The sequence below is a fragment of the Miniopterus natalensis genome, chromosome 19 (assembly GCF_054644295.1).
Source record: "Miniopterus natalensis isolate mMinNat1 chromosome 19, mMinNat1.hap1, whole genome shotgun sequence".
NCBI classification, from domain to species: Eukaryota; Metazoa; Chordata; class Mammalia; order Chiroptera; family Miniopteridae; genus Miniopterus; species Miniopterus natalensis.
Window position 1 is genome coordinate 26,755,060 of NC_142099.1, and position 24,161 is coordinate 26,779,220.

The window sequence follows — 24,161 nt, forward strand, 5'->3', positions numbered from 1 at the left end:
ATCGGACAAGATCATCAAGGGAGGAAATGTAGATGGAGGAGAGGACCTAACACTGACCCGTGGGCCACTCTGGTATGAAGAGCTGGAGAAGAGGAGCCATCAAAGGAAACTGGGAGGTAGGAGGAACCAAGGGAGTGTGCTGACCTGGAAGCCAGGAGAGCGCATGAGGCAGGAGTGAGCAGCTGCAGAAAATGCTGCTAGGCAGCCAAGCAAGGTGAGGACAGGGAATTGGCCACTAGCTTTAGCAATTTATAACCTATAGCAACAGTGATTTTAAGTTTTTCATAAGTGGTTAAGCAAAACTACTGAGGGCCCAGCCGGACATGGCTCAGCGGTTGAGCATCGACCTAGGATCCAGGAGATCGTGGTTTGATTCCCGGTCAGGGCACATGCCCGGGTTGCGGGCTCGATCTCCAGTCTGGGGTGGGCAGGAGGCAGCCGATCAGTGACTCTCTCATCATTGATGTTTCTATCTCTCTCTCTCCCTCTCCCTTCCTCTCTCTGAAATAAATAAAGATATTTAAAACAAACAAACAAACAAAAACTACTGAGGGGGTACCACAAATCACAAAAGTGTAATAGTTGAAAATGATTTCTTGATATTACATGGCAACAAAGATATTGGGCCATATTTCACATTTGTACAAACTCCCTAAGTATGGCACATTTCTATAATCACTTTTATATAAGTAAATTTCTATTAAAATCTTGGTATATTGGGAGCAGAGAAGATAATAATACATTTAAAATGATGTCGGAAGTGGATTTTCTGAACTTTTCCCAAATTTTTTTGGAGAGTACCTATCTGGGCCGATATCAAGTATTTATGAGGCCCTGATAATTTGCCTTAAGATAATATTTTATTTAAAAAAAAAAATTAGGGTCCTTACAAAGAGAGATTGCTTTTGAAATACTAGTTATCCCCCCTTTCTTAGTTTCTATTGCATTTGCTACCATATTATCTCAAGACATGTCAGTAAGACACTGACATAGAAGGGCTTTGAAGCAAGAAGAGACATCTTCCCAACCTTGACCTGAAGGTAACCTTAAGTATCAAATCAGCAGGCACCCAGGGGTTGTTCCAGAACAAAGCTTCACCTGTTGCCTGGTCTTATGCATTTTAATGCACTGAACGCTAAGAATAAAGAAAAAAAGTCATAACCAGCTTCTGACTTTTGATTAAAACTCTTTTGCAGTTTTCACAAAAACATTTTATAACCTAGCCAGTAAAGTGAGGGTTTGTGTTTTTGTTGTTGACTAGAAGAATGACCCAGGCTGTGAAAAGCATTCTTCCAGAAACTTAAAGTCTGCTAACTGCTTCCAGGTTTTGATATGCTTCTGAGATTAATAGGATATCGCAGTAGGGAGCCTCAAAGTGAAGGTAAGTTTTACCTAGAAAATAATTCTATTTTTGTACTGGAAATTGAATTTGCCTTTTTAGACGGAATAAATTTGCATTTCAAATAGCGAAGGAAGTTCTGCAAAGAATCTCGACCACATTTAGACACAAATTATCTATAGTTTACTGCCTTCGGTGACCTCTTTGCCAACTATCCTGGGTCTGCGGATAAACTCTTCTGATATGGGCATTTTAAGCACCACGAGGAATGCATGACTACCTTTCAGAGGCAAGCAGTCTAGAATACAAGAACTATACGTTATACATCCAAAATATCTTTTTCTGGAGAGCACAGACTAAGGTCCCTGAGATGAATGTAAAGTGAGTAAACAGATACGGGAGTTGCTGGGAGTAACAGGGGCTCACGCTGTGTGAAGGGTGCCCAAAGTCCAGGGTGCTATATAGGGCCAAAAAAGAAATCGCTCTCTGGAAAGGAGGGAAAAAGATGAGCCCTGTTGGCAGTGACCCCACTGACATTAGAAGCTGAGGACCACCCAACCCCTCTCCCTTGCCTACGTTTAATAAAAACCTTCCACCCAGACTCCTTTGGGAGGGGGTCTCATTCTCTGAGGTCACCCATTCTCAGTTCGTGAGTGTGCACTTTTGCTTTATTAAATTTATTGTGTTTTGCTAAATCTTTCTGCCGCTCTTGAATCCTTTCTTGTGAACTGACAAGAACTAGGACCTTGATATTAGGTCGAGGCCGTCACGGTGCTGCTGGGCATCAGACTAAAAGCTAGAAAAATAAATTTCATGGAATAAATGTAATTAATTAATTATGTATGCTTTTGTTTGGTTGCTCATCAGTTATCGCTGGCTCATCCAAAGAACACCCAGACATGTGAGAAGTAATTAAAATTAATTGTCTTTGATCTTTAGCTGACTTTTGACCATATTACAAACTTAGCTTTATACATTTAAATTGGCATTGTTATGAAAAGTAATTTTTCAAGGTAATAGGATAGAGCATGTTTTATATAAAAGTTTATTATTGTGATTTATAACTTTTTTTGAGTTGATTTTTTAGAGAGAGAGGAAAGAAGAGGGAGAGAAAGAAAGAGACATCTATGTGAGGGTGAAGGGTCAATTGGCCGCCTCCTCCACGCCCCCTCCTGGGGATTGAGCCTGCAGTCTGGGCATGTGCCCTGACCGGGAATTGAACCAGCACCCTTTTGGTGCATGGGAGGACTCCCAACCAACTGAGCAACACCGGCCAGGGCCCGATTTATAAGTTTAAAATATTTTCCCTGTTGGTATGTGAGTGTCCATTTGTACTCTTGCCCCAGGCAGTGCAAATGTCAGGGGAAGTTCCACAAAGTAGTATATGATGAATACATTTCTATTTATTGGTTGATATAAGATCTTCATGAGAAATAAACATTTTCTTCATGGTTAGAATGGTTTACATTTTAAAAAACAAATAGTGCTTTGATCTGTTGAAAATCTTTTTCTAGGCGTTGGTGGTGATTTCTTTTTCTTCTGAACTATTTCCATGTTTTTAAAAAGCATTTGAAAAAACATCAGTTTCCCTTTCCTCTTCTGAAAAGCTGAGCTGTGACATCATGAGGTACACAGTGTAAGGTGAACGTCATGGTGAAGAGCATCCCACAGGACCCGACCCAGCGCCGAGAGGCAGAGTCCCAGGGGACAGAGGAGGCTGTCCACGTTTGGGGACAGCGTGGAGTGAGTGTAAGAGCCGAGCTGGGTAAGGAGGGCCTTCACATGGGGTGGTGCCCCAGAATGGAATGTTGGGGCCCAGGCCTGGTGACAAGGGTGCCCATATGTAGGGCAGCCTGGCATGGGGGTTCAGAGCCTGAGCAGACTAAGGACATGGCAGCAATAAAGGGAGGCGGATTACAAACAGGGGGACTGATGGAAAAGTAAAAAGATCAAGAAAAGTGGGAGTCAGGGTTTTTACTGTTTAAAGGAAACGGACAAAGTTAGCATGAACGCTGTGGAGTTCGATTGGAATTGGTTGGGTCTGTGTGAACTCATGGGTTTCAATAAATATAGTAAATTCAATTAATAAAATCAATAAATACAGAATCGTGTGTGGTGAGTGTGTGTGTGTGATGGCCTTGAAGTAGCACTTGTTCCCCCCCTCACCAAAAGCAACGAACACACCTTTCATCCAGGTTGCTAACTGTCATTTTACACTAAAAAGAATCAGGGTTTTTCTGGAGATAACTGATTCCAGGGCTCAGTCAAAACTTTTAGGACATCCTATTAAGCCAAAGAGTAAGAGTGTTCTGGAAATGATGAGATCATGTCAAAAGGACACAGAAGCCAGCTTAAAGGGGATCCCATTGATCCATCTGAATGCCTAAAAGGTAATGCTATCTATTATCTAAGGGATGGGCGGTAACCCGTTGAATATAATAAGAAGTTATGAGTCCACGCTAACATACATTCAGAAAGGCAAGGTATGCTGAAGGGGATGTTCACATTATTTCAAAGTGCCCCTATGCAAGGTGTTTGCTGGTTACCAAAGGAAGGGCAAGCTTCCAGTGAGGTCTGGCCGACACCACCTTAATCGAATGATGAAGGCCGACATTCTCAGTAAATAAAGCAAAATCCCGCAGCCCCCGACAGAGTGCACTGAGGCCACGGCATTGTTTCTGTAACATTTCTGCAGAAGATGCAGCGCTGGAACTGAGTCATGAGAAAACACTGAGCAACTCCACATAGAGAGACATTCTGTAAAATCACTGGCCTGTGATCTTCAAACATGTCAAGGCCATGAAAGTCAAGGGAAGACTGAAGAACTGTTCTAGGCTAAAGGCAGCTGGAGACAAGACAAGTGAGTGCAATTTGGGATTGTGAACTGGATCTATAGAGGACAATTGGACAATTGGGGCCTGGGGATTAAATTGTAATGTCAGTGTGAACCTTCTGATTGTGATGGTGTCTTGAGAGCCTGTAGGAGGATGTTCTTGTTTGTAGGAAATATACATGAAAGTATATATATTTTTAAATCCTTACCTTAGATTGTTTTTTTCCATTGCTGCTTTTCAGAGAAAGTGGAAGGAGGGGAGAGAGAGAGAGAGAGAGGGAAACATCGATTTGAGAGAGACACATCAATTGGTTGCCTCCCACACTCACCCCGACCTGGGCCAGGGATTGAGCCTGTGAATGAGGTACATGCCCTTGACTGGAATCAAACCTGAGACCCTTCAGTCCTCAGGTCGGCACTCTATCCACTGAGCCAAACTGGCCAGGGCTACAGGAAAGTATTTGGTGGGTAATGGGGCATCAGGTCGGCAACTTAATCTCAAATGGCTCAGGAAGAAAAGATCTTTAAATTCTACCTGCAACTCTTCTTAAGTTTGAGACTGTTCCAAGACAAAAAGATGATACTACATATAAAAATTAAAAATAATCCTTCAAATTAGCTCATTATAATTCTGAGAAATGAATAGAAAATAACACATCCCTTTTAGCCAACTAGCCTAAAGACACTTTAAGAGCAGAATTTAAGTAAGACGACCTAGGTGGTTCTGATGGAACGGCAGATAAAACGCAGGAAACTTTGTGCCTTGCAAGTGATGGATGAGCACAAAATGCTGTACAGCAAGGGTGGAAGTCTGCACCACCTATGAATACTGAGTACTCAGGTCCAGGGGCTGAAGCAGACTGCTGAGCAGAGAGTATATTTCCACATTTTAGGGTAGAAAATAGTGTGAGTTTCTGCCTGCTGAGATGGAGCATCACAGGGGCTGCATTGTTAATTAATTGATTGACTCATCCTGGCTCTGCCGTTTTCTGACTGTAAGACGTGGCCAAGTCACGTAATCTCTCTGCGCTTCGATTTCCTCACATGTAACAAGAAAGGGATAATTCCAGGGCCTACCTCCTAGGTACTCACGGGAGGAACTTTAAATGCGTTAGTGCATGTACAGAGCTTAGAACACTGCCTGGTACAAAACCAGTGCTACGTGAGACAGTGGTAACTACTGTGGCTGCTGTTCTCATAGTTATTAACTTAGTCATCAACCATAGGATGTGCGCTCTTCCCTGTGAATAATGGTGGCCCATGGCTCATCTCCCCCCACCTGGAGCTGAGAGAAACTTTCCCTGCTTGGAAGTTTCTTACACCACCCCCAGCTGCTGTCCCTCTGGATGGTCCTTAATGGTATTATCAGTACCCACCATGGCCTGGGCCCAGCTTTCCATCCGGACCCTGGAACCCCACTGGCTGAGCTGGATGCCCCTGGCCCATATGTCTAGAATGGATCTTCTATTTCCCGCAAGTGGTTCACTGTTTTCCTTCACTGGAGTCTGCCTTTAGGGTGTTGGTCTCTTCATTACCTCTTTTTGGAATGAATCAAATTGTCTGGGACTATTGACTAAACCCCACCTCCTGTGTCTCCTGCAGGGCTTGTCTGCGCACCTCTGTCCACTTTGAAGTTGGCACAGCATCTTTAATAAATTTGAAACTGAAATACGCTTGCATTTTTGATGTTTTATATTTTCAACAACCATTCAGTGCTTAGGCCCCAGATGTCTATGATTATGAGCACATTGAACACTGACAGAGGCAGGCTCATGTAATTTTCTTAGGATCCTGTGCAGAATTCTAAGCTTTAATTATCAATCAATAGTTAGGCTTCATTTCTTGTTTGTTTGCATCTATTTATGGAACTCATTTAGGCAACTCTTTCATGGTCTGTGAGTCATTTATTTATGCATTTTTTTTGCTGTGTCACTGTGAAGAACAGATGGCAGTAAATGCTTTCTGACTTGGTTTAAAGACTTGAGTTTCCCTTGCATTAATAGATTGCCATTTTTAATGCTGCCATCTCTTTTAAAGTTGCTTGCTCATGAACATATGAGAATATACAGCAGAAACCTATGTGTCCTTTATCTCATTGAGCATTTATGCCTAAATGTATACAGTGGGTAGAATATGAACTTCAGAGTCAGTCTCAGCTGCATTGAACAATTGGCTCTTCGAGAAAGTAGTCCATAATAGCCATATGAGTTTGGGCAAATCTCTTCATCAAAAAGAATGGGGATATTGACTGTTGACTTCCCAAAAGAGCACCAGAAAAACCCCCACCTGAACGAATCTGTGTGTGTTGGATTCACGGTAGGCAGGGTGAACATTGTCTTGACAGAGACTTAGTAATATCTCAGAAGGGAGAAGTCGGGAGAGGATTGGAACCGTCAGATGGGAATAACAGATCAGCAGTTCCCTGATCATTGGCGCCTCTCAGAACCTTCAAAGGCCCACGTATCAGAATCCTTTTCTCGCCTCACCAACCCCTGGGAGACTGTGATTCAGTGAAGTCTAAGCTGAGGGTGTAGGAGTTTGCTCTTTTTCGAAGCTCCTCAGGAGATTCTGCTGAGCAAGCAGGTTTGGGAACCCTTCTGAAGAATACAGCCTTAGAGGCACTCACATCCCAGCCCTGCGGTTTCAGGGGAGCCCTGCGTCCCCTGAGAGTCATTCATACACATGAGGTGCAACTGCTTGGATGTCTTTCTGTGCCACCACCATTCCGGTTCCAGTGGAGGCAAGCAGGGCACATCTGGTTGCAGGCACGCTTCGTGGGCCGCGAGGTTAATGCAGCTGTGACTTTTTGGGGAGGGGGCAGCGGGAAGGGAAGAGGCACAGGAAAAGGAAATAGAATACAGTACACTTTTCATCTTCTTTTAAGAACTGGAAACCCCTTTATTCATGCCCCTGCATTAGGTGTGAGGGGTCGAGGTGTCTGCTGACAACTGATTTTGGAAACCTGGCCAAGAAATGCCTGGATTTCTGTAGAATGTGAAGCTCCAGCCTGGTCTATTTCAGTTTCAAGGCAGGTGCTCATTCTATGGCTGCTTCAGGGGTCTCTGCGGCTTTCATGTGGCACTGGGCTAACAATAGTCACCATTTATTGGCAGCTGCTCTGTTCTGAGAACAAGCTCAGCACCTCCTCTACTTTGTCTCTTTTAACCCTCCAGACAACACTGAGACCTGTTATCCTCTTATTAAAGAAGAAACTGAGGCTTGGAGAGTTAAATAACTTACCCAAGACTTGACACAATGTATACTGCACCGGCGGCGTTGAGGCCCAGGTGTTTGGGTTTTGTTTTTGACTCTAAAACCTGTATCCTGAAGGCATTCCAGAATAGCAATTAGGACTGCGGGCTTGCAGCCCTCCTACCCGGGCTCAACCCCGAGGCTGTGTAAACTTGGACAATATGCTGAAGCCCATTTTCTCATCTGAAAATGGGGTTCTTAACCCAGTTAATAAATGGGGAAAAGATCTGCACAAATGGCAAATAACACAAAAAGATGCTCCACATCGTATGTCATTGGGGAACTGCAAATCAAAACAGCAATGACACACCTATTAGAATGGCAAAAATCCAAAACACTGACACCACCACGCACTGGGGTGGATGTGGGGCAACAGGCGCTCTCATTCATTGCTGGCGGAAACGCGAAATGGTACAGCCACTTTGAGACACAGGTGGCTTCTTACACAGCTAAGCGCGCTCTTACTCTTTGACACGTGAATGAGCTGAAAACTTATGTTCACACAAAATCTTGCATAGGGGGGGTTTATAGAAGCTTTATTTATAATTGCCAAAAGTTGGAAACAACCAAGATGTCCTTCAGTAGGTGATGGGTAAACAAATGGGCACGCCCATGCAATGGGATATTATTCAGCAATATAAAGAAATGATCTCTCAAGCCCCGCAGGACATGGAAGAACCTTAAATGCATCTGCTGAGGGAAAGAATCCAGAATGAAAAGGCTACACAATGTATGATTTCAAGCATGTGACGTTCTGGAACAAACAAACTGAAGAAAATCAAAGCAGCTGCGCTGGCCAGGAGTTCGGGGACAGGGAGGGGGCCTGATGGCTATGAAGCACGGGGGACTTCGTGGGAGCAGAGCTATTCTGTAGTCTACTGTAATGCTGAGTACACAGCGTTACACATTTGTCATGACCCACAGGACTGCACAGCACAAAGGGTTAACCCTAACGTAAACTATGGACTTTAGTTAATAATTATGCACCCATATCGGCTCATCAGTTGTAACAAAAATACTGTTAATGCAAGATGCTAATAATAAGGAATATTATGTGTATGATCAGCAGCAGGGGCCGGGGTAAAGGGATGGTATATGGGAACTTTCTGTATCTTCCACACAATTTTTCTGTGAACCTCAAATTGCTGTAAAAATAAAGTCTATTAATTAAAGAAGAAAGTCTTTCAAAAAAAAAGAAGGTCGTTGTGAGGAGTCGATGATACTATAGATAAAATACTTAGAACAAATACCTGGTGCACAGCAAGTATCGAACAAATGTTTATTATTATTATTATTATTATTATTATTATTATTATTATTATTATCTCTATTGCTTCCTTAGAGGTGATCCAGACGTTTGTCTGGAAGAAGCTTATACTTTTGACTAGAAATTTAGTGTGACTTTAGGCAAATAACATAAACTCTTTGTACCTTTGTTTCCTCCACGATAATGTGGGATGATAATTGTACCTACTTCTTAGGTTGTTGCGAAGATTTAATGATTTAAAGGTTTAACATAGATGGTTAAGAGCAGCGCCCGGCATGTAAGTGTTCACCAAATATAGTACTTTTGCTACTGTTTCTATACTGTCTCCCACCCCTTAGTGTTCCAAGGTACTCTGCTCAAATGCACCACCTAATTGTTTTCTCTTTTTCTCCTGTTTCAGCCCCAAAGACCTTGAGTGTCTTTTAACTTATCTCTGGCCTTAGTACACGGCACAGACACATTGAATTGCTCAATATTTGCTGAACAAACAAATGGACAGAGCTATAGAACTGAAACCTAGGCACCTGCAAGAAGGTATTTAGCATCCAATATTGAGAGAGCTGTTAAGTATAGGTCTTACATGCAGTATGAATGAAAAGTAGTGCACTTGATTTACTGGGGGTCCCCCCTGACTATCCGATGTGCCTTGGGCTCTTCTTGGGTTAGCCTAAAATTTGGGCACTTTCCCTATAATATCTACCTCCTGCCTTTCCTCAGGTTTACCTGTACTATACGGCAATGAATTTCAGCCATTTGATCATCCCGGTGATCAGAGGTCCATAGCCCTATGGTTGACTTTGAATTTGAAGGGCATCCTTTCTGGTATATTATCTTTCCTTCATCAGAAAGTTAATGAATAGCTTAACTTCACAGTCTGATACGAATTCTAGATTTCAAATAACCTTTCATCTTTTTAGGGGCAGAATTACAAATATTCCACCAAAGCTAATTTCTTTTTCTAGAGTGGTGCATATACACATGTGTGTGTGCACACATGTGTGAGTGTGTTCATGTACTAAAGACATGTATTATTTTGTGTCTCCTTATGAATTCTACAGATATTTAATTAAAATGTGAAGACACTGAATGTTCTCAAAATAGAATCACTTTTTATGAGTGCATAGAAGATTGAAGTGTTTAGGTACAGCTCTTCTAGGGAAAGGTAGACCCAACAAAGCTGGTTTTAACAAGAGAATCTATTGCCTTACATTTTTAGATGTGATAATTATGATTCATATTAATGCACGAAAATTGGGATTGAATTAGTCCAAATAAAATGTATCTAGGGAAAGCATATATACTAGACATGATACCATTAGTGATTACTCTAATAATAGGCTGAAAACATATAAAATATTTTACAAATAAACTCTAAATCATAGTTGTTCACTGGGCCTCTTGATTTATGGATCCTTGGAGTTCTCAAACATGAGTCTTAATCTTTGGAGGCGGCCTGGAGGATGCATTTGGGTTATCAATATAATGGTGTGGAAATTCTCATAGGAGAGAACCTTATCTCTTTGGATAGCTTATCAATATACCAGCGAATGCTTCACCCCAGTATTGAATCAATTGACTGTGCCTGTTGATTATTCTAGCTTCACAGAGAACAGATACGCTTACAAGACAATGTTATTAAAGTGCTTTTTGTTCCTTAGACGTGAGGAACTTCACAAAAATGAAATGGGTCTATTTTTAATAACTTACGTTCTTTTCAGAATACTAGATATTTATTCAATCCTGAGTAACTTGCACTTAATAGGCTCTGAATCATTATGATAAGGGAGGGAGGACTGTGCAGGGCCAGGAATGATGTCATTCTCTACGATGAGAACATTGGGATCCCAAGTAATCAAGTGCCTGTTCAATAGCCTAAATGAAACTTGTCCTTCTGCCCAATATACCTGCTCTCAGTCCATTTCCTGCAAGGGTACACATATCCCATAACTTCCCTAATTTTTTATTGCCATCAGGTTACTGCCAACTGGTCTCACTGCCTCCAGGCTCAGGTCATTCCAATATTTTCTCTATGATGCAGCTGAGATTATCTTTCTAAAAAGCAAATCTAATCCTATGACTGCATCCTTCAAAACCCTTCAGTGGCTTTCTGTTGCTCGTTGACAGAGTAAACCTTCAAGAGGGCTAGGCTAGCAAGGTCTGATATAAACCACCAAAGCTCTCCAAATACATCTCTATCTTCATCTTGGATGGTCCTTTCCCCAATCTGGATAGTTTCCTCATGCACATTCAGATCAGTACTTTGCTGAATACTGAAGGGGACCTTCCTCAGGCACTAGCCACATTTCATGTGATCAATAGCCACATGTGATTCATGGCCTAATGTTCTAGGAGGGAGACAACTTACTTGCAAAAGGTTTGATCTGACGAGTGACACTTCGAGGTCTTGCTTTCAAGGCAGGATCAGAGCAGTTTTTAGTCTAGAGTTAATTATCCCCTGCAACTGAGACAAGACTTTTCTGAGCACTCTACCCAATGCCCCGTGAATTATGAGCTTTTCCAGTCTGGGTTACAGAAACAGGTATGATTCCTGGCTCTGCTTGTGATGGAAACTCCAATAGGAGATTTTTTTCTCTTTTGCTCTTCAGTACCGAGCTATCTCTAAATCAACTGGATCTGTCAGAGTGTTCCAGCATAAGTTGATCCTCAAAAAGTGTTTGTGGTTGATAAGAAAGATAGTCCTTCCATGAACCATTTCTGGGAAATGGTGACACTCCCCAGGAAGCAATTCACACATCATTTCCCATTTTCCCCTGCACTGGTGCTAATATGATTTCTTAAATGCTGACACTACGTGACAAGCTAAGTTTAGACTTTCCCTCTCTGCTAGAAACTGGAAACATGAAACAATAAATTGATGATGTGAACAGCTGTCTGACCTTCTCCCCATTACATTGTCAGTCACAGCATTGCCCTCTGCCTTGGTTTTTATAAGTTTATTTTTAATATCCCATAGAAAATAATTTTCCCCATTCACAAACCATCCAAGATGCTCTGTGATTTGCAGCTCTCCTCCTGTTGCCTTCCCAACCCTGACTGACCACTTGATCGCCTTTTTTTCACGGCATTTTCTAAATTTCCTAACCTCTAGGCACCGCTATTTTGCCATGCCAGCCACTTCAGTGGCTCTCTCCAAGACCAAGTAGCAACTCTTTATTTTTGGTTTATTTAACCCACATGTCAGCTATAGATATATTACCTATTGAGGCCTAGATAAGGTCACCAAATTCCTCTCCAAGGTTTCTATATCTTTGAATTTTTTCCATAAGTAGGCCTACTTCTGGGCTCAGGTTTTAGCGGGTAGCTCCTCTGCAGCAGTTAGATATGTAATTCTGGTTCTTTTTAAGTTCTAAAAGCACTTAACAAGCCCCCCCAGAACTTGGCTATACAATTAGCTGACACAGAGCTAATTTTGGAAAGGTTTCCATTGCACTGATGCAAATGATTTGGAGTTGAACATTAGGGACCCCCTTTGTGCAATGTTTTCCAGTTACTCCAACATCAACAATTTTCACTGGCCCTTCATACTCCAGGGTCTCCACCTGCACATCACACCCCTGACTATTTTTCTTACTTTCCTCTTAGGAGCTAAAACACATTTCTCTTTTGCTCTAGCCACCTTCTAAAATGTTTACCTTGGTCCTTGCTGACACTCAGGCTCTTGTAGTCTATCACCAAGCAGCAGCCCAAATACTGACTCAAAAAATTAGAGTAACTTCCCTGAGAGGAGTTCTGGTGCCAGGTGTTAAGGTACCACGTTTTTGACATCCACGACACCGCAAAGCTCTTTTTGCCTTAATTTTGCTTACCCTCCCAGCCTCGTCTCCCCACTATCCCATGCGCCTTTTCTGCTATCAACACACCACACTCCTCCTAATGCCTATATTTTAAAAAACATGTCAGTACTTTGCCAGGAAGCCCCTTTCATGCCCACATAAAAGGATATATATTAGGGAAAATCATGCCTCTTGTACAAATATAAAATAAAAACACATCAAAGATGTTAACTCATTAATTAATGAGGGAACTAGGCAGATGCTACAACAGGTTCAAAAGAGAATTCAAAGAGTAAAAACATGCATAGAGGCCACATCAGGAATACTTCATTGAATTTGCTTCAGACAGGCAAAACTGGCTTATTCCACAATTGACCCTCATCAGAAAAAAAATTGATTTGTGCATCTTTGGGTAAGAATGATTTGCATTGCTGTAAGCTGTCTGCAAGTTACAGAGCTGCAAATAGCTCCGAGACCGGGAAACGCTCAGAGGCCTCATGCCCCGATATCTTGGAAGGACATGTGGGACACGGCCCTGTTTCTGCTGAAGACACCCAGTAATCTCTTGGGTTCACTTTCAGGGCTTTTTTCCTTTTTTCTTTATACTCTCTTTCAAATGGGCTCTTGAGAGATTCTCTGTCGTTTGCTACATTTATATGTTTGTATCGTCTCCAAATGGTCCCCTGCTTTATATGTCCATTTGCCAGCTCTAAGAACAAGGCTTTGGTTGCCTGCAGCATTTCCCGCAATTCTCAGGGTATTAAGGGAGTTGGTCTCTGGCATTTGGTTCGCAAGTTGACTCAACCCTGGCATTTACCTTTTGTCGTCTCTGTATTGATGTCCTTCCAAATATGAACTACTTGGGGAGGTGTAGGTGCTCTGGTTTCTTTATCTTCTTCCCACTTTCTTTCTTACTGGGATGATTCATAACCGCGCTCTTAGGACTGTGTCGTAACAGTCAATGGCTCACTTTACAGGGGTACATCAAATCAAGATTCCTGATTATTGCCTGGCCGGCGTAGCTCAGTGGTTGAGCGTAGACCTAGGATCCAGGAGATCCCAGTTCAATTCCCGGTCAGGGCACATGCCCGGGTTATGGGCTCGATCCCCAGTCGGGGGCGTGCAGGAGGCCGCTGATCAATGACTCTCTCATCATTGATGTTTCTATCTCTCTCTCCCTCTCCCTTCTTCTCTGTGAAATCAATAAATGTATATATATATATTTTAAAAGATTCCTGATTTTTTATTCTTTGTGGTTCTTACTAAAAGATAATACACTAAATGACTTGCTAGATAGCCACGGAGGGGGCCTATTCCTGCTGAGACAGTATTTCCAGAAAGGATGGCCACAGTGAGTAAACAAAGTGGCATTTGAAGAGAGGAGGTAAGTAGACCCCATGCTGGTGAAGAGAGAAATCTTGTGAGAACAGGAACATGTGTGATGCAAACAAACCAGAGCTATCGAAATATGTTCACAGCGATTCTCCAGTGGCTTCAAAGCACAAACAGGAGTTACTACACAGTTGGATTTTCAGTTCTGAATCCTGCCCGATATTAAGCACAGAGAGGAAGATCTCGTCCTCCTCTCCTGGGTGCTCTAGGTGCAGCTGGACAATATGTTGGAGCCTCTCACTTTATATACTTATCGTTTGCATTTCCCATCTATTTATTTTTCTAGCCTATGCTCTGTACAATTTCCTTTCCAGTCAATTGGGTCTAGACTACTATTTAGAATACCTGTGGAATTTTTATTTTCTTGAATACTTTTTAAATTCTTATTTTTTTCAAAATCTGCCTAGTTTTTTTTGTCATTATGTCCTGTTTTCACCTTAACAATTAAAGTCCTTTCTTATTCTCTAAATATTTAAAAATATGCCTTAAAGTCTCTTTCAAATTGCTTCAGTATGCGTGATTCATCACTTGTCGTTTTTTCCAATTTGTTATTTGGTTTCATTTATGGAGTTGAGCTATTTTTGGTATACACTGTAATTAGGTCTGTATGCTTAATATTGGGGGGAATTTTTATCAGTTTGACCTTAAAGCGTACTGGTTGGTATAGGTTTTTCCTACAGGGGCAATTTCTTATTGGTTTCTGACAGGGCTATATGAGATTTCTGTGACATTTCTTGGCACAGGGTTGCCACACTGCAAGGGTAGTTGGGAGAATTTCATCTCATATATGTGGAATGCTTGGCCTAGGAGTTCTGATTTCTGAAGGTTCATTGTTTCCACCCATGTTCTGGACAAGCTGAGCTCTGGGACTGGTAAGTCCTATTTTACCAGGTTCCTGGCTCTATCAGGGATCCAGTTCCAGGGTCCCTACCACGAATGGGGCCTCAGCTTATACCATCACACGAATACTAAAACTGTAGCTCCTAACTTGCATTTCTTTTGGGGTTACACTCCCCCAATCACACTCTCACTAACTGCTGTGGATTCCTTCCTAGTTTTGACATCAGAAATTTCCCCCTTTTTGCTTCTGAGCTTGGAATATATTAAAGGTATGTTTTAAAACAACTTACCTGGCACTTGTTTGTATTTGGCTACTTTTTAGCTCAGTCTGCTATCTTGATTTTAAGTTTCTGTTGTAATTTGGCTTCATCACCACTATTCCACTGAAAATGTTTCTGTATGTTCCACCCAATGGACATCTCCCAGTTTTTATAGTGCACAGGCTGTGATGTGGGTCTACACTTATTTAAAGACTCTCCCGCTCCAGGTGTCTACAAAACTGCTTGCCCAGGCTGTCCCCACTTCTAAACAGCTCCTTCGCAGTCTCCTCTGGGGCTACGAGCTCTGCCTCCACCCAGATGTTTCTCTTGGGCTCTACACCTGCGTATCCAACTTCCTACTCGATATTGCTTTACAATGTCCCTCAGGCATCTCAACCTTTTCAAAACTGAATTCGATTTTCCCTAAATCCATTTTAAAAAGTAAAGAGGAGTAGGCTGTTATTTTTATTGATCATAAACTTCAAAGGAAATATTTTACACAGATGTAGAAGAATAGTGGTTTGGATGTGGAGGTGAGGAACTGGATGGAGGATTCTAACCTCAAATTCAGGCTTGTGGGTACATGGGCCTTGGCAGATGAATATCTTCCAAAGGAGCAGGATCTATGGGACTCCAAGACCTTAGGGGAGAGCCAAGCTTCAGTTCAGAGGAGGCAGGAGAGTGTCGAGCGAAGGGCTCCAGCTGAACTGTCGTTTACTCACAAAGCAAGTACGATGTAGAGGCACAGTTGGGCTGAAAGAAGAGAGGTCATGGGGGGCTAAGCACTCGCTAAGTGTTTACTGAGCTTCTTGAGGGCAGGTGCCAAGCATAACCATCTTTTCACCTCTAGACTCTATCCCAGTGTCTGATATACCCTGGCCTCTGAGCAAATGTTTGTTATAATAAAATGAGACTGTTGTCAGTGGCATTTAATTGTGTTCCATGAGTGGGGATGTGGTAAAAGATCCTGTTCCCTTTCGATAACAGAAATTGAGAAAGAAGGACAATAGTTTTGGGCAGTTAGATGGATATAACCCAATTTTACGAACATTTAAAAATATCTACTGGGTAGTCACAGTTGAGTGTAAGGCCGCATCAGGCATCCTTCCCCCCAGTAAATTAGATTCATGGACTATGTTTCTCATTGAGACCAAATCGCTTCCTCTTTCCAACACTTGTGGGAGAACAGGGCTGTCCAATGGATTTGGCCTGCCCAACCCTCTTTCTATAAATCTATTAGGAAAATTTTAAACAGAATTTACATATAATAAATAATAAATCAGTCACTGGGTTATAGAAGCTGCAATTTCCCATGCTGCAAGTTCCACCTACTATGTTGGCCTAGTAGGTGAAGTAACCTCTAGGTTCAGTTTCTCTTAGTGGTGCTAACAATTTGCTATTGATGAAGCGTCCCTGCTCCCACCCAGAACTCGTAGGCAACTCTCTTCTGTGTGATGGGTTTTGGGTTTCTGAAATCTGTCATCTATACCTAATAAAAGGTAAAAAGGAGTGAAAGGAAAAAATGTAATTCCTGCCTTTGTGTGATGCCACTCACTCTCTCTGGCATGGGGCATTGCTTTCTTCATTTGATAATTTTGTTGTTGTTGTTGTTGAGCATCATATTTGATCATCTGGATTCTTTTAAAAAAAAATAGTTTTATTGTTGACAGCATTACAGGTGTCCCTATTCCCCCCCTAAACGCCCTTCCACCTAGTCCCCACCCCCCAGGCCTTCACCACCCTATTGTCTGTGTCCATGGGCTATGCATGTAAGTATATAAGTTCTTCAGTTTATCTCTTCTCTTCCCCCCCCCCCCCCCCCGAGATATGTCAGTCTGTTCCATGCCTTGGGTCTTATTTTGTTGGTCAGTTCATTTTGTTCATTAGATTCCACATTTAAGTGAGATCATGAGATATTTTCCTTTCTCTGATTGGCTTACTTCTCTTAGCATGATAGCCTCCAGGTCCCTCCATACTGTCTCAAAGGATAAGAGATCCTTCTTCTTTACAGCTGCGTAGTACTCCATAGTGTAAATGTACCAGCTTTGTTATCCACTCATCTCCTGATGGGCACTTGGGCTGTTTCCAGATCTCAGCTATTGTAAATTGTGCTGCTATGAACATAGGGGTGCATATATTCTTTCTGATTAGTGTTTCAGGATTCTTAGGCTGTATTCCCAGAAGTGGGATTGCTGGGTCAAATGGCAGCTCCATTTTAAATTTTTTGTGGAACCTCCATGCTGTTTCCCATAGTGGCTGCCCCAGTCTGCATCCCCACCAGCAGTGTACAAGGGCTCCCCTTTCTCCACACCCTCGCCTGCACTTGATGTTTGTTGATTTGTTGATGGAGCCATTCTGACAGGTGTGAAGTGATAACTCATTGTGGTTATAATTTGCATTTCTCTGATGATTAGTGACTTTGAGCATTTTTTCAAATGTCTCTTGGCCATTTGTATGTCCTCTTTGGAGCAGTGTCTATTGAGGTCCTTCGCCAATTTTTAAATTGGATTGTTTGTCTTCCTTTTGTTGAGTTGTATAGTACTTTACATATTTTGGAGATTAACCCATTATCAGATGTATGGCAAATATGTTCTCCCAAACAGTGGGCTCCCTTTCCTTTTTGATGATGGTGTGTTTTGCTGTGCAGAAGCTTTTAATTTTGATGTAGTCCCATTTGTTAATCTTTTTCCTTTGTTTCTCTTGCCCTAGGAGATACATGGGCAAAAATTGTGCTACATGTGATGTCTGAGATTTTACTGCCTATGTTTTCTTCTAGGATTTTTATGATTTCATGGCTTACATTTAAGTCTTTGATCCACTTTGAGTTTATTCTTGTGTATGGTGTAAGTTGGTGGTCTAGCTTCTCCTGGGTTCTTTTCCAAGCCAGGCTGCAGACCTCCGTCTCCAGGCTCTCTCTGTAGCACAATTATGCCTCCATTGTTACCCATTCCTTTTGTGAATGCACTAATTACAGCATGGCGTAATTACATTTATGAGAACAAAGATTGGTAAAGTTTATCTTTGTTTCAAGGAGCTCGCCATCTATTGTGTGATACAGACATAAACAAGTGCCGTGATTGAGGGGTAAACAAAATACCGAGGAGGGCAGGAGGAGAGCCACTGAGAAGTGAGGGGAAGCTGGGAGCATCAGAATAAAATTGCATCAGGTTTTATTTGAGATGCTGTATCTTTCTTGGTAGACGTTCTAGACAGTTTTAGGGACCTTCTGCAGGGAGGGACAGAGGCCGTTTAATTGGAACTCTGATTACAGTTATTTCAAGTTATTCCTTTAAATAAAAAGTGGTTTTGCCTGTTACGTAAAAAACACAGGGGTTTGCAACTGTTTTGCCAAAGCACATTGGAGTGTCGTGAATCCTTCACAAATGTGTTATCAAATTTTGATGAATTCGTGAGATTAAAGTTTGACCTGAGATTCCTACATCACAGTTGTAGATCTCGGAGCAGGCCCTGGAGCTGAATGTAGAGTAGGGGGCAGAAAGTGGCACGTAGCACAGTACACCGTCGAAGCAGCCCCGAGAGAGACGACACGCTTGCTGAGCACCTGCCACCGTGGCCTGTGAGTGTCACAGGGCCTGCGGATGGGGCAGAACGCAACGCGGTTCCCACAACCACTTAGAGCCGAGGGTGGGCCAAGGGAATGGGGCAGCGGCCGGGTGTGCTTTCGTAGACGTGTGAGATGCCGTCACAATGAGTAGGGATGGTGGCTAAAGATCGCTGACCTTTAGTGTTGTTTTAGGTCTTTTAATCTCTTCACGTGTGCCACGAAAAATTGTAGTATTCTAAATGGTACACACACACACACTCGCACACTCACACACTCGCACACAAGGTGCGTGCCGAGAAGCACTGTATGTAGTACTCCGTTTAAAATGAAAATGACCTACCCAGGCTTTAACATCTCTCACCTCAAATGAATATCATCTGTTTCCTTTCTAGTTGAGCCACAGAACACGAGAGCTTATTAAAATCTGAGAAATTTTACTAACTCTCTATGGCAGGTTCTCCCCTATTCTTTTATCTTCCTTTCACAAGCAGGATTATGAAGTTGCCGGATGGGTTTTTAATATTGTCACGAAAAACCTCCCTTTGGGCATGTATGTGCAGCAGATAACAGAACCTGAAGAGACTTAATTTAAATGAGCTTATTCAGATGAAGTGGGCAGACACCGTGGTACCGGCCTGGCACCAAATGCATTTCAGAGGAAGTTCTCTTCAACCACGGTAGGTGATCTCATTTGTAATAGAACAAAGAACCACTAGACGGAGCTAGGGATTAAGAAATCTCAGCTCTAAATTGGGTGACTGAAGTGCTGGGTAGAATGTTATTATGTGGAAGAAGTATATCATTACTTTCAAAGCCTATGCAAGCCTTGCTTAACTCTGCTAGAGCAGTCAGTTTACTCTGTGTCTACACGAGATGAGACAAAGGGTGATGCTTGTAATGGCCCAATTTATCTAGTCACTCTAATGGTGTCTGACCCTGGCACAGCACTTTACAATTTAGAGTACATTTTACATTTTAAGGTGCATAATTACATCTGATCTTCACAGCAGCTGGGAGATCGGTGGGCAAGAATTAGTTCTATTTTTGATATTAATAAACTTAGACAGGGTATCTGCAACGCGATAATAGGATGTGTCAGGCGTGGGTTATTCTGTGCAACTGAGGCTGCAGGCTCAGTTTTCTTCCTCTTTTGTTTTAATGTTCGACTGTCGACCCAGCCTGGAACAAACTAGGAAACTATGGACTCATTCCTTTTGCGGGGCATAGACTTAGTGTCTGGCCACACCCACTGGGGGCAGATAGTAAAGGGACAGGTAAAGAGTATGCATAGGTATGAATCTCTCCGAATCAGTGAACAAAGCAGGGTTGTCTGGGTTCCCACCCAGGAACCTTCGGTGCATGCGATTCTTTATTATATATTATACCAGGGGCAGGTGTGAAGATGGGCACCTCATCCTGTGCAGTGTGCACTGTCCTTCAAGCCAAGGTTTCGGTTATTAATTGTTAGGTGTTTGGGAAGCTGCCCACCCCACCCTACTCCCTACCCCAAACATCTGTCCTCAGAGACAAGCCCAGCGTTTTGATGTTTGTCAGACAGTTTGTTCCTGTTTCCTAACCTTACACATTGATCATAATTGAAGCTTGTGCTTCAGCTAAAAAAAAAAAAAAAAGTTATGTATATATTCATATATTTTCTTGGCTTTTTGGTAAAAGATTCTTTAGATAAGCGTGGAAATCAGGTCAGTCAGTTAGCAAATTTATCAAATGTCCAGAGCCTGCATTTGGCTCTTGGTTATATTGAAAAACAACCCAAGACCGCTCTTCTGGAGCTGGCTGTGCAAGCCTGACCTCCTACAAGGCAACTTCATTAATTAGTGCCACACCACTGGCTTCGGGATCAAGGTGGGCAACTGCCACCAAGGAGCCGAAGAAACCCGAGGGGGGAGGAAGGTGTTCCAAGAGCGTTCAGACCTTTCCAGGGCCTGCGGCCTCAGGCAGAGCAAGGGAGAGACTTCCACCGCCACGCTCCCCCGGCTCCTGGAGACTTTGTTGCGAGCGGACCCGCCCCGCAGCCCGGGCCGCCCTCTCCTCCGCGCAGCCCCGGGCGCACTGAGCGCAATCCTCGGCTGCGCCCAGAGGGTGGCGCTGCCCGCCCAGCCTTGGCCCGCGGCGGGTCGCCGCCTCCCGGCCGCGGAGGGACCCCGGCGCGGTCTCCCGCTGGCCCGCGGGCGGGGGCACGCGCCCGGTAGGGGGCGCCGCGGGCCCGGGCCCCGCGGCTCCCCCCGCCCACCCGGAGGCGGCTGCGGCGAGGCGAGCCCCGAGCGAGGGCACGGCGAGGCGGGCGGCGGGGAGGGAGGCGCGAAGCGGGCGCGAGGCTGGCAGCCGGAGGGAGCCGCCGCCCCTGGCCGCCCGGATCCCCGTGGGCCGCATGGGGCGCGTCGAGCCGGGATCGCAGGCGGGCCCGGCGCCCCGCTTCCTGCTGCCGTGAGCAGCCGCGCCGGGAAGCCCCCAGACTCCCCGCTGCCGGGAGGATGACCATGGCCGGGGGCAGGAGGGGACTGGTGGCCCCGCAGAACACGTTCCTGGAGAATATTGTCCGGCGGTCCAATGGTAAGGGGCGCGTTGGGGTCCCGGCCCCCAGGCTTTCCCTCCGCGCCTTTATTGCGGACGCGGATGCAGCAGAGCCGCGGCGCGGGCGCCCGGGCAGCCTCGGGGGCTGGGAAAGGCGGGCAGGGCGGGCGCGGGTCTGGCGGGCCCCCATCCCAAAGGGGAGGTGTCCTGGGGACGCCTTCTTGGTGTCCTCCGCGGAGAGCGTGACAGCTGATGAGCGAAGTGCTGGGAAAAGTGCCGGGGAGCCGGGCGCCCCGGGAGCGGCAGCGCGTCCCCCGCCCGCCAGCCCAGCCCTCGGCGGAGGCTCGCGGGGCGCCCGGGCTGCGCACCCCGGCGCCGCCCCCCCAAGCGGGGAGCCCGCTGTGCGGACGGGTCTTAGGACGGGCCGCAGGCTGCCCCAGGCCGCCCACCCGCCTCGAGGGGACGCTAAGGCCACGCGGGGCAGAATTTCCTGGACTCGGGTGGGAAGCGGAGGGCACAGGTGCAGAGCCGGCCAAGTGGTCACAGGTCCAACCCGCCATAGCCCCTCTCTTCCAGACACCACAGTGTTTTATGCCCATAAACCGTGCTCACCTATCAATTCCCAAACTCACCGAGCCCGGAGATCTCCGTTACCCAATAAACCGACGCCCCCCGCCCCTCTCCCCTCCTCGGGGCATTGAGAGGGACAGTGGGGGACGAGCGTCCTAGAGCTGGGCTGGAAAGGAAACCTTTCAGGTGCCCTCGGGACCCACAGCGAAGCGCCCCGGCTGAGACGCTGGCAGAGCCCGTGGGAGCCGGGCAGCTGGAAGGGGCACAGGGAAGGCGGCCAGCCCTGGAGAAGCTCTTTACAGGCTCCTGGGCCCCTCTCCTTCCAGAGACGGGACATTCATTGGGACCCCAAGCGCTAGCTCAGGAAATGGGCTTTAAAAATGTGTAAATATCTTGGCTTCAGAGGTGTAAGGAGCTTGTGTTAAAGCTATGGGCTTCTCTTTGGTTTAGTTAGGGAGCGAGGGGGAAGGTCATGAAAAGTGACTGATGCTACTAAGAAATACTCTTTAAAAAGTGATTTAAGCTTATCTTATAATAAAAAACTTAAACCAATTTAGCAAATTGTGTATTAAACACTTCTTAGAAATGATCGTTTACCATGTGCCTCTTACAAATAAGACTATGGGAGAGTTTCTGGTCAGTCACCTTTCCTTTCAAGGTCTTTCTCACCCAAACTAACTAAGGTGGTGGCTTTTAGAGCAAGGTCACAGCTATTACCTGGGCACGCAAAGGGATGACAATTGATAATTATTACACGAACAGCCACAATGTATTCTTCTGCCATAAAAATGCTGGAGGTGTTCATAGGTTGTAAAATAAAATCACTATTTAAGAGTTAATGTGCTGCGATTGCTATTGCTATTGGCCTGTTAAGGGGTATGGAGGCAGTCTTCCAGATTTGGGGGTCCCCTTGCCAGTGACATCAACTTTCTTATAAATCTCAACAACAATTTCATTTTTTTGGTGAAGAGGCAGAGTCCTTTAAGTGGGAGGGAAACCCAGTATCTAATGTAAACCATATTATGTTTTTGAATGGAAAGGGCAGTAAGAGAATCTTACATGTAATAATAGTCACAAGGTTCCTTGGGTTTGGTAGGAGGAACTTAAGAATCCTGGGGCTAATATCACAATAAAATAAAAATTAGAAAAAAGAATCCTGAAGCTGATACCATAATTTTAAAAAATCCTGGAGTTGAGAAGGCAGAATACCTTCTAGTTTAGTTGATCTTAGAGCCACTTCTCTATAGGCATATGTAGAACATCAATAGAATAACTAGCTGGGAATATGTTTAGTCTGGCACTTTAGTTTCAGCACCACTTCCAAAAGCTTGACTTCAATTAACCAACCAACCGAACAGCATCAACAACAAAAACAATACATGTTGGGAGAAGTGGATGAACTTTTAAAATTATGTGTTATTTCAGAAGAAAAGGTTCTGATCTTGAAATGTGGAATTTAAGTTTGTAGTGATCTCTTTCATAATATTGCCTGAACACAAATAGAAAAAAATGTGGACTCTTGGAAATACCACAATATCTACATGCCTCGTATTATTTTACTGTGATGGAAAAAAGTCTATTTTAAAATATTGATTGTCTCCTCCTAAAATCCACCAGCCTTGTTTTGGGCATTACAGTATTTTAAATAACATCTTACCTTTAAATAGCACTACTTTTTGATCACTTTATTTGGTATTTTCTCCCAGCGGTTTTTATGCAATATATTTGTTTCTCTTTTAAAGATCAGCAAACTGAGTCCTAGGTATATTAAGTGACACTCAAAGTGGCAGGCAAGCAGTGCCTGAGGTAGGTGTTCTTCGCAGGATAGCATTCATCTTTCTTGTAGCATCATTGTTTCTCAGAGTTATGACTTAGCCTGTGGAGCTGTTTTCCTGATCCTTAAAAAAAACTATCCTTATTATATGCTAATGGATAACAGCACTGACTTTGGGGGCATTTGAATATGTGGCCTCTGGAACCTCACAGAACTGCAGGATAAGACAGACCTGAGATCTAGCGTGTCCTCCTTCCCCATCAGCGTATAGATGAAAAAATTAAAGCCCAACTTTTCCTCGAATAATTAAGGGCAGAGCTGATGAGGCCCTAAGCCTCTTGACCCCAGTGTCACGTTCCTTATGCTACACCATGCAATGACCTTCCTTGTTTTACCATTACTTTCTCTAGAGAAGCATAATTTCCCAGTGGAGATTAAATAAAATGTTATAACAACAAGAACAACATCCATTTTGGCTAACGGCCACGCTGCCGCATCCAAACAGATTAACAGGGCAAAGGAGAAGCTAATTCTGTTTCAAGGGAGGGTGGTGGTTTTACCTTTGTCAATGGTTCGGCTAAAGGCACAAGCAGGATAACATTTGTGTGCCCATTACAAAATATTAAGTCACTTTTCATAAAATATCACCTTTGATCCTCAGAAGCCAGCAAAGGAGGTGCAGTGTTTCCATTTCAGAGTTTCGGGTTAAATAATTTACCTACGGTTAGATCATAAGAGGGAGT

General features: G+C 44.0%; 1 protein-coding gene across 2 annotated transcripts in view; it reads left to right on the forward strand.

Annotated features, from left to right (window-relative positions):
- Positions 1 to 21,034: 21,034 nt before the first annotated feature.
- Positions 21,035 to 24,161, forward strand: part of KCNH1 (potassium voltage-gated channel subfamily H member 1) — a 264,872-nt gene continuing 261,745 nt past the window's right edge. For both annotated transcript variants that reach the window (XM_087828133.1, XM_087828135.1), the window contains exon 1: positions 21,035 to 21,113. In XM_087828133.1, the coding sequence (XP_087684259.1) occupies positions 21,035 to 21,113 (79 nt within the window). The remainder of the gene's footprint in view (positions 21,114 to 24,161) is intronic.